Source organism: Cinclus cinclus, chromosome 6 (genome assembly GCF_963662255.1).
Source record: "Cinclus cinclus chromosome 6, bCinCin1.1, whole genome shotgun sequence".
Classification (NCBI taxonomy): Eukaryota; Metazoa; Chordata; class Aves; order Passeriformes; family Cinclidae; genus Cinclus; species Cinclus cinclus.
The window spans coordinates 1184364-1196046 of NC_085051.1; the positions used below are offsets into that span (position 1 = coordinate 1184364).

An 11683-nucleotide genomic window follows, 5' to 3' on the forward strand; every position below is an offset into this window, starting at 1 on the left:
ACAGGGTATATCCACAGCCTTTCATGTCCACTATGTCCCCACAGGCAGGTCCTCAAAACCCCAGGCTTCAACTCTGCTAAGTCTAATTCCCAAGTGACAGCAAGTCTGCTTGGTGCCTTTTGGTCCCTCAGGAATCTGAGTTTTACCTCTCTCTGCCTGTTCTGCTCCTCAGGTCCATCTCCTGAGCAGAACAAGTGACAGGCACCAAGCTCTTGCCTGCTGCACCTCGAGGTTTCACCACTCTTTGTTTGTGGAACACCTGTGAACTCAGAACAAACAAAACAAATGGACAAAACTGGGTCAGCCCCTCACCTTCTGTTTACCTGCTAAGCCTAATTTCTCACCCCTGCTTCTTTTTAACTTCAGATGGCATTAGTCATCTTTAATATTTGCCAACTTAAAATGAAAACAAAAAGGAAGAAAAGTTTCCATTAGACTTTTGTTATCATGGATGCCTTAGTGGCATCTGGAGAAACAGGAACCTTTCTTGATGGCATGATCTATTGCAGGAGACAGCACAGTCACAGAAATGAACAAAATTTGAGCAACTGGTTTAGATCTGTGTCTTGTACTACCCCGAGTAAACTGGCATAGCTTAAAAGAAAATTAGAATTGCACTGGTAAGAGAATTTTCACTTTAGAGCTTTACAGATTTTTGAAGCAATACCAGATCTGTTTTCTCTTGTATTTAGTTGCTAATGGACCTGAAATCTCTTTACAGCAGGTAATGCCACTGCTACACATATCCTACATCAGCCCTAGTACAGGAATAGGGAATAGGACAGCACTCAGCGAGAACAGCTCAATACCTGCTGCATTTCCCTGCAGCCAGGCTCAGGAAACTCTCCTTTCCTTTCTGCTGTGCAGAGAGAACTTAGCATAATGAATACTTGAGATCAACCTATTTAGGGTAGGCTTCCCAAAAAGAGATGGAATAACTAGGCATTAATCTTATCCATTTCACTTCTCTAGGGGAAAAATAAACTCCTCTTTCAAATGGGTAAAACATCTGCTACAAATGGAAACAGAAGATCATAAGACTGTTGGTGTCACTGATCATTTTCTAATTTGCATTGTACATTCCTTTCTATAATAGTAGGGTAATTTGTATGGAATTACAAGTTGTAATAATTTATAAAATTGGGTGGATGTGAGAAACAGCTTTTGGAATGTCTTAATATGTACTGGTGAAACCATGAACTCCATAGCCACAAACCTCTTGCAAATGATAAAAGAAGCAGAAAGTTTTAAAAGGGGACTATAAAGGAATTTTATACAGCTGCAGATAGATGCCCAGTGAGACAAGTGTGTAAGACAGGTCAAACTATGTACTGCCTGATTACACAGCTACTGAAACTCTTACTGCATTCTGAAATTTCATTAAATGTGACAAGAAAACAAGCTATATGGCAGACGTCAGAGAACTAAAACAGAGATGAATTGAAGAGATTAAAAATGGGGCAGCAAATAAAATGATGCTGCTTGAGAAAGGAAGTGGGAACACCCTGATGGGCAAACATGAGGAACACTGGTGTATCTACACATTTAATTTAGAAAAGTGATGGAGAAACCAGGCACCATGTAACCTGGACGGGAATAATGAAGACTGGTTCACCCGAATTTCAAAGACAGACATACACAATTCTAAATATCACACAGGAAAGGTCCATCAAAAGGGGAAAGGAATTATTTAGGGAGTTTCACAGACTGTTAAGACAGAATTAGGATATTCTTAACAAAGTCCCTGATTGACAGGGAACAAACTGAAGAAACATATCCAAGGGAGGTCAGCAAGGATTTCTTTCTGTGTGCATGCAAAACTCAACAAGAACAAAAAGAAAGTGAGAAAGTATTGTGGCAGAATTATCCTGTTTCTAATCTTCATTCTTTTTATTTTAAAAAGAAATTGGGAAGGTTTTTGAAAAAGCCCTTTGAAAGTTTTAACTCCAAAATCATTTGTGCCTGGCGCTTTTTTTTTTAATTTTTTTTTTATTTTTTTTGTAAGCATGGTGGATTTGCAGCAATAATCTGAAAGCTTTTCCTGACAGATTAGGGACTCCTCCAACATTTATCTTTGCTAGACATACATCAACTGTAAATTGCCTTAAAACATACACTCACACATGCCAGTTTCGACTGCATCTACTGTACTTCTGAATTCCAGCTAACCTTGGGAGACACACAGGATCAAATCCTGCAGAGTGCATGCCTGCCAAAGGAAGCCAAACTGATCTCACTTGGCTAATGAATGCCTAAATCCAAAAAAAGAGATGCAGCTGAAGGTCTTGAGCATCTTAAGCCACACAATACTCAGTGTGACTATAATAGCAAATGAAAGAAATGTGCAAACCACCACCTGTTACACATGTCATTACTTTCTGTACTCTCCAAATAAGTGGATCAAGGACTCTCTACTTAAAGGTACTACAAAGCCTGCAAAAAAAAAAAGACTGATCCTGTAAAATGATGAACTTCAGGAAATGCAGTTGCAACTGACAGCATCTGTAATTAATTATTCTAAATTCTTATCCCTTGGACTAAATGCTTTTTAGCAATATGAAAGGGACATAAAGCTTTGGGTCAAAATAATCTCTCTTTATCTCTTTGGTCTAAATAAAGCCACAGAAGAGCTTAAATGAATGGACAAAATATAGCAAAAGACGTCCAGTGCAATGTTCTTAAGTACAGCTTTGCACTACATCTACAATGATCATTATTTTCAGCAGGGGAAGAGCTAAACCCTAGAAATGTGGGTTTTAAATAAAAAAATACATACGTTGCAGCTTGTGCTCAACCTCTACATATTGTACATCAAAGTTGAAGCAGAGCTGCACAGCCTCAAGACTGAGTTTAAGCAGGTCTGCTGTTATGAAAGCAGTAATTTTGGACTTACACTTCTAGGTCTCTGAATTGTTAGTGTAATTAAACTCACACAAATTAGTTTGGAAAGAATTTTCCATAAAGCTGTCCTGGGGAACATGTGGCTGATCATTTGTAGTTGGGTCACTAAATGTGTGGATCACACAAATACCTAACTATTCAGGATTCTACCTGAATAACAAAATTCTAAAAATGTCATTATTGTAACACAAGTTCATGGGTTTTTTAGGAATTAATAACCCATAAATCTGCTACAGTAACACCTCTGCTTTAGCAATTAGAGCTTTTTGTGACAAAAGTAAACTGTGGCCTGCACAAAGATTATGGGCAACTCTAAGGAACACGTTAATTAGAAAATTCTTTTCCCCTCTCCCCCACAATCTACAAGGAGTGCGAAAATCCCATTGAAATAGGAGCTATTGACAAATGCAGTGATCAAGGTTTAGTGACAAAACCAGTTTGTATGTACAAGGGCTAAATTAACCTACTGCTCTTCCTCAGCAAAACTGGCACTTAGGACAGGAATCCAGGTGCAAGACAGACTGTGCGCTGTCTAGGCATCCTAATTTTCAAAGGTCATTACTCTTCAGGCTGTTTTCAGTGATGGATATTATGTTCACTGCACACTTGGAAGAGACTTGCATGAACTGTGTGGCTGTAGAGATCACTGGTTTCTTATTCAGTTAGCATGTTACTCTAACTTGTAGAATCACTTCACAAACGGGCTTGCAGTGACTTTGGGAAATAAGTATTGTTTTTATATATGTGTGGTAAATGAGTAAACACTTCTTTTTTTTCTGTTAAATACAAAGGGGTGGAGTTGGCATTGGTCTATTTAACAGAGTGTTACACTTTGTTATAAATTCAGGGTATAAGGGCAGACCGTAAACAACAAACATTTGGTAAAATCCTAAAACCAGAACAAAAACGAAAGCCCCGGAAAGCTCCTATTTTCCACACTGGATGCAGAGGCCAAGAAGGGCTGGAAGCCACCTTCCTCTTGCCTTTTTCCCATAGACTGAAACATTTCTGCTCCCCACAGTGTCCAGGAGCAGCCAGGAGACAGCAGCGGGGTAAGGTTTTGGTCGCAGGGACTACAGAACAGCTCCTCATGCTTGGCTTTCTCAAGTCAAAAGTGCTGCTACACTGCAGCTGCCTTGCACGTCAGGAAAATACAAAGTGATCTCAGCAGAGCAGGGCTCTTTCATATCTGAAGAGTATTTAACATGACTGTGCTCCAGCCTGATCAAAGCTCAGTTTTATCCTGTGGAAAATCTTTGTAGTTGTCCTTTTCTCTGGTTCTGAAGAGATAAAGTTAAATCACAACTTAAACACCTATAATTCTGAAAAAAAAAACAAAAAACAAACAAACAAACAAACAAATGCATTCCAGGAAAATGTTATATGCAGTTACAATAAATTAAAATCTTTACTTTTATTTAAATTTATTTACCTTCATTATAGTTTTGAGCCATTATTAAGTGCACAAGTAGTTCATTTACTTTGAACATTATTTGCTCTTTTCTACAATTTGTTTCAAAACTTAGCTATCTGTTAAAAACAGAAAAGACAGAGCTTTTTCCAAGGAAAAAAACTCCTCCAGTATGACAGGAAAGTCTCTGAGAGCCTCTTTGTTTAGAGGGAATTAAACTAGGAGAGCATTTTAGAATTCAAGCAACAGGAAATAACTGGTTTTGCTGTCTTCAGTCTTGTTCCTGACTTTTCAAGAGAGAAAATGAACACCTATTTTTAGTCTAAAATACATATCATCACTGTATTTTTTTCAAGTCTTGAAAGAGCACTTTGGTTCTCAAAACCCAAAGGACATTGGGTCTTACACGTGTTCATTCACTTGAGCTCAGGAGAGGAAGTAAGATTTGCATTTGTCCTCTATCCTACAAAGTCTTGCACTAGCAGGACACATTGAATACCGTTAGGAAAAGAAAATTTAAAAATATGGAAAGTAATGGCTCACAGAGAGGAAAACAGAAAGAAAAAACCATACTGGGAGTTCTTTCACCCACTCAACCGTTTTTCATGTCTTTAAAACTTGTAAATGCTTTTTGCATTTATCTGATAAATCTAGATGTACTTAGGGTCTTGGTGGAAGTCTGCAGCTTGATATGCTCCTGGAAGATTTGGTGGGAGTGAGGTGGGAATAAATCAGGAAGTACAAAGAAGGTACAAAAGTTTTAAAATACCTTTTTAAGGAATCAAACTACTTTCTGAAGGCAGGTTTTGGTTTTAAACTCAGTTCTGAATTAAAGCTGTCTAGGGAATGAGCAGCCTATTGGAACAACACTCTCCACAGAAAACCTTGGCTCTCACATTCCAACAGAGGGCTGGGAGGCCACGTTCATGCCTCATTAGCTTCATTTCTTTGTGCTTTTCTCTGTCGTGAGGGTGAAAGTAGACATTAAAAAGTAAAGTACTGATTCATAAAATGCTTAAATTCTACTGCGAGACCATAATTGCAGTTTCCCTACCTTCAATACCCATCCCATTTCTACTTCCAGATTTTTTTTCTTGACTGTCAACTATCTCTACCTCCATCAACTACTAAAATCTGGCTTTCTGTCACTGTGAAAGATTGATCTCATACTTATGACCTGTAAAACACTTTATGCCTAATGGCCATCACTATGCCCACAATATTCATCATGTATTCTGTTTTAGCATCTATTAGTCAATTTTAAAGAACATAATTAAGAACACTGTAAGACCTTGATGGCTCATCCTCAAGATGTGCAGTCCAAAGCAACAGAAATGAAAACTGTACTTTTAATTTATACTTATTTTTCCACTACAAAATTAATGAAAATTCACTGTGATTGATGGCCTGGACTTTTGTTAGAACCCTTATCTTCACATGCAGCCTTTTTGTCTTAATTCCTCTTTTAATGGTCAGTCTCCTTATCAAGATTTTCTGCTTTCATGATCTTATTGTTGTTGTTTTGGTTTATTGGGTTTTTCATTTTTTACACATTGAAGGAATTATTCTGTTCATTCCTCCCCTACAATATTTGCTTTATCATGTGTCATGAGGTGATATCCCATGATCTTGAGTGATGGTTTTCAACTGCCCACATGACAAACATTGTTTTTACTAGAATATCTCTGAGAGGTCCATCCAACTCTCCTTTATGAATGTATTACATACTTGATGTGTTCAGACTTTGCAATTTACCCTCATAAAGCCCTTCTGTGATACAGAAATACTATTGACATTTTACAATGGAACAGAAAACGAGTCAGCTTATTAAGGTATCTAAATGCTTAAGAATGCCTTTTGGGATTCTCAAGGTTGCTCTGACATATAACTCTGATTGAACTAATTGAAGGTTTTTCACTCAATGCTTAATTTGCATTTTTAGTTTTCTGAAAAGCTTTAAAACCTGACTCGCTCGTGTCACCCTTGAAATCCAGTGGACCACCGTGTTAAACCCCAATCTCATTAGCCCTTAAAAACTCGGGCTTGAAGCATGTACAAACCCCCCACAACAGAGGAGTAACACTGAAACACACTGAAAAACTTAAAATTAAAGATGTGGTGCACTCCACAAGTGTCCAGTCCCCTCCTGGCCTGAGTCACACAGATGGCAGTGAGCCACACAGCCAAGGTGTGGCTCATCACACATCATCACACATCAGGTGCCAGGCAAGAGAGGAGGGGATAGGGGATCTCCAGGGGTCTGACTGCTCCATGCTGGGGCTGAGGGGCACTGGGAGGCTGAGCTTGGACACAAACACAGGCTCAGCAGACCCTCAGCTCCCTCCCTCCCCCAGTTAGGTGTCCTGACAGAGAGCAGAGCCACATTCACAAATGGCTTCAGCCAAAGGTGCTGCAGAATTGTCTGCACTCACTATGTCACTGGGTTTAGGCACATGGCCAGCTCATTTCAGAAACACTTTTCGAAGCACATCCTCATGCATTAATTCCTGTACCTAGTACCTGCACCTAGTACCATGCATTAATTCCTGTGCCTAGTCACGGACCTCATCAGATACTTAACCATGCACTTTTCTCCAATCTGACGCTCTAGATCTGTTTAGATTGCTGGTTTTGGGTGGTCTAAGAGCCAGTCACTCAGCTTGACTAAAGCACTTGACCTCCACACCTCGGGGGGCAGGAAGCTGGAACAAGGGCAGCTGCATCTCTTGCCCAGTTCTGATAAGGAGACGCTGTACTTCAGCACCCCTTGTCTCCACATCCCTTATCTAGGCCTCTAGTGGCTGGAAAGGGAATGGATCTGGATAAAAAGCTGTCAGGGCTTTATAAGGCCATTTTGCTCTTGTTAAGTCACTGAAACTCACTCCATAAAGCAAGCTGGGTTTGGTCAGGGTGTTTACTGCCCTTTCACTGTGAGTCGTGTTGCTTCATTTTGGAAGTTGCGTGTTCTTACAGCCCACAGCAGTACAACTAAGGACCAGACAAACAAACTATGTGGACAGTCACACTGGGATAATAAATATATTTTAATCAAAGAAGTAAGAGATTAGGCAAATTAAAAAATTCCTGACATGACTACCTCACAGAAGTATTTCCAAAGTCAGGGTTTCTGGGTAACACGCTGCCTGTTAGACCCTCTGAGACTGGCTGCAGCTGCAAAAAATAAAAACGTTCAGGTTGAGGCCAATGGGAAGATGCTGCCTGCAGCATAATTGCTCACTGTTGTTACACATTGGCTGGCAAAGGTTAGGGACTGCTGCTCTGTGTAATCGAGCAGGTTTGCAACAACACCGGAAGGCTGTTGTGTAATAACTGTTCAAGCAAAACAGGTACAAATAAACACACTTTTTGTTTTTTTAAATTTTTTTTCATCTCTAGGCAGAGGTGATAAATTTTTACTGAGCACACCATGTTTTAAAATCACTCCCAAACAGATGCCAGGTAGTCTTTTTGCCCGAGGCTGATGAAAGAAAGGAAAAAAAAAAAAAAAAAAGCAGGTAGCTTCTGAAAGAAATCTGAAAAGCTGTTATCCAAGTGGCGGAGGTTAAAGTCTCCATATGCATTTCAAGTAGTTTTCACATCGAGCACTGATTTAAGCAGACGGCTCAGAACCATGACCTGATATACAAATACATGACTGATCCTTTAGTAAATGAAGATTACAGAAAATCACAGGTGTCTGTCACAGAAATTACTGCTTATATGAACAAAGTAATTAAATCTGCCTATATGAACCGAAGAATTAAATTTGTCTACTTTTAAAGAATCCCCATCAAACATTGCATGAATCACTCCAATTTGAATATTTTAAGTAGCGAAAAGCCAGAATGGCTGCAAATAGCTTTGGATACAAGCAAACTGAATGATGGAAAATTCCTTATTCATTTATTGTGACAACACATATTTTTCCTCCATGGAGTATTTTTTTACTTAATTTTGCTTGTTTTCTCCAGGCCTTCAGCATATCCAAGGATTTGTCAGGAAGTTGCACTCTGAGTGTTACTTCAGGCTACCAAATTACAGAAAAGTAATTAAGAATAGAGTGCCATTAGACTGCCCTATGCTAAACAGACTGATTTATCCCAGAGAATAATGAAGCAATGAACACCGTGCTGTGGTGACTGTCTGATCTAACAGCAAGACTTCTCAGCACTGCAAACGTTTATCAACTTCTGTCTTAACTCACTACTATTTCCCCTCACACTGAGCAAACTCAACTTGATGATGTAAAAATAAATGCAGTAAGCTCCTACTCCAAACCGCAGTTTGCCTTTCCCTTGCATCCAGAGACAGATCCTCAATCTTTTCACGTTTTTGTGCAGCTGAAGCTCAGCATCCCTACGAGAAAGCTTCCTAAAGTTAAAAGTTTTTCAGTATAAGCGTCATGCCACGATACGGAAACCATAACCCTGACAAACGCAGAGAAACCAACCCAGCGCTCACCCTCGTCAGACCTACAGCCGCACATCTGCTACAGAAACGCGAGGAATGGTCCTTTTAGCTCGTGGCATACGGAACCGGGGAGTCGGGTTAAACCGCGTCCTAGTTAAAGCGAGCCGCACTCGCTTCGCCCCGAGGGCTGGGAGGGCCGGGAGAGCAGCGGGGCAGCCCCGGGCCCCGGCCAGGGCGGCTCCGGCCGGGCAGAGGCCGCGCAAAGTTGCGCTCCCGCACCCGCCGCGGGCTCGGGGAGCGCTGCGGGCTCGGGCTCCGCATCTCCCCCAGCGCTAAAACCGAGCCTGGCGGCACCGAGCCCGCACCGTCGTCCGTCCCCCGGGCAAACCCCTCTGCAGCCCCGCGGACCCGGAGCATTCCCCCCCCCCGCCACCTCTTTCCGCTGCCGGGCACCCCCGCCGAGCCCGCAGGCCTCTCCCCGCGGCTCCCGCCCGCCCTGGGGTGCTCCGGGGAGCTCGCCCTCCTCCCGCAGCCGGGCCCGGGGAGAGGCCGCCGGTGCCCGCGCCCCCGAGGGCGGCGGCCGTACCTGAGTCGCTGAGGCGGGGCCGGGCTCTGTCCCGCAGGTAGTAGATGAAATCCCTGCAGTTCTCGTTCTCCACCGCCCCGACGGAGCACAGCTCGGCCAGCAGCTGCAGCGCTTTCTGGCAGATCTCGTCCTCCCTGTCGCCGGGCATCGCCCCGCAGCATCCTCGGGAGCGGAGCGGAGCCCTGCGGTCAGGCGCCGCGCCGCTGCCCGCCGCCCGCCTGCGGCCGCCGCGCCGCCGCCCGCATCCTCCTCAGCCGGCGGCGCCCGCCCCGCCGGGCCGGGCCGAGCCGGGCCGGGCCGAGCCGGGCCGCCCGCCGGAGCCCCCGGTGCACGGGGGTCCCACCAGTTGAACGCGAGGCCCGGGAGCGCCGGCGCCGCGGCCGCCCAGCCGCGCTGGCGCAGCGCTGCCGGCGGGGGAGCGGGCGGGGACCGCCGCGCCCCTCTCCGCCCCGGGGGCAGGGACTGCCCCGCGGCCCGGCGGCCGCCCCGGCACACGCCCGGAAACTTCAGAGGCGGAGCGGGGGCTGTCGGAGCCGGGGGTGGCGGCGAGCGGGTCGTGACGGACAGCGCCCGGACCCCCGCCTCCCCACGGCGGGCAGGGCAGGCCCGGCCCTCCGCCCGCTCGTCCCGGGCCCTGCGCCCTTGTGCCTCGCTGGGGAGCGGTCCCGGCCGTCCTCGGGAGCGATCCCGCTCTCTCGGCTGTTCGGCTGCCACAATGCCTCGCTATCCGGAACGCGCGCCCTCGCAGTCGGGAGGGGAAAATGTTGGAGATGTAGCTCGGGCGGAGCGGCGGTCTTGGCTCGGCAGATTCATGTTGGCGGGTTAAAAAGAGTTAAAGCGCGGCTGGGAAAGCTCAGGCGGCTGAGACCCAGCCATAGCCGGCGGGGAGGGCAGGAGAGCCTTCCCGGAGGAGGTGGGGGCTGAGGAGATGTCTGCCATTAGGCATGTTTATCCTGACAGCTAGGAGATTTGTAAGGTGCTGCTTTGCTTTCTGGGCTTGTAGGCTGGGAGGCTGGTGGGTGTCATGAGGGGAAAAACTGAGAACTGGCTGCTCCATTTAACTTCATTTTTTCCCGTTCTCTCTCTCCCTTTTATAATAGTTTAGGCAAATATCAAAGGCCGCGGTGAGCTCAGAAAGTTCAGGCTGGTGTGGATGTTCAGCCTCCTCTTTAAAGACTGCTTGATAACCGTTCTAGAAATAGCATCATCTTCTAGTAGAAGCTTTTTTTTTTTTTTCTTGTCAAAGCAAAAAGTATATCATTGGAATGAGATGCATTTTGGGAAAGGAGAGGGTATTAGTAAGAAAAGTTGTTTACTTGCTTCCGAGTGCTTTGGTGACATTGCTTATGTCTGAAAGGCATTCTCCCTTCCACCCCCCCTTGTTAATAGAAAAGTGATGTGTCTAAGACACGACTGTGTAAGCCAGACGTAATTCCACCAGTAATCAGGCGACCTACTCAGGCTGCCTTGTCGTTGTTAAGCATTAATAATGGATAATAAAATAGTGTGTAGCTGTTACAATTGTTGCCACTGTAATCGTATTTTTGAGGGCCGGAGATCTCGATGACTTCAGTATGTTTTCACATCTAACAGGTGAAACTCTCTACTAGTCTCTATAAATGCTGCCCAAATATTCATCTCGATGCTGGAAAAAACAATGTCATTTGTTTGTTTCTTCAAGCATGCAAGGAGAAAGAGAATTCATAAGAGGTGCTGTCAGTCACAGCTCTTTCTCTGAAACTAAGGATCAGGCATCAGCAGTCAAGCTACTTAACCTACTGCAGTGAAGAAGGGGCAAATCCTAAAGCACTTGGTAGAGCTGGAGGTACCAGAGTGTCTTTTAAGGGAAAGCAGGTTCAGGAGGATTATCAAATTATTCATATGTATGTAAACTCTCTAGAGACAGAAACTTTCTAATTTATAACACAAAATCAAGTCCAGGCCAATGCTGGTGATATGTCCAGGAGGAGGGAGGACAGAGGAGCTGTCCAAGACCACAGGCAGAGATACCTGTAAAGTACAAAGTCCAGTGATCATGTGCGACCAGATTTTGAATTACTGTACACAATTTGACCATAATTTTTATATTATTTGTCATATTACTTAGCTGTAATTTGGTAGTTTGGCACTAACCAAGACAGCTGTGCTGTTCTGTAGCTTGATCTCTGTCCAGGACAGACAAAGATATCAACTGCAAAGTGATTTTAATGCACTTACCAGAGTGTGGTTTGTATCCTGTGGGACCACAAGCTCACTGCTAGCTTGGGATTTGGGCTTGCTGCAGAGTGATCTCTGGACAGCCTGGTGATGAAGTGGTAATTTCTTCATCCTTCTCCTAATAACCAAAGTCTTGCTTTTTTTTTTTTTTTTTTTTT

At 44.2% G+C, this 11683-nt stretch overlaps 1 protein-coding gene across 1 annotated transcript in view; it reads right to left on the reverse strand.

Moving 5' to 3' along the window:
* SYT9 (synaptotagmin 9) overlaps positions 1-9456 on the reverse strand; it is a 58953-nt gene extending 49497 nt beyond the window's left edge. Inside the window, exon 1 of the mRNA XM_062494506.1 lies at positions 9309-9456. Coding sequence (XP_062350490.1) covers positions 9309-9456 — 148 coding nt within the window. The remainder of the gene's footprint in view (positions 1-9308) is intronic.
* Positions 9457-11683: the final 2227 nt, after the last annotated feature.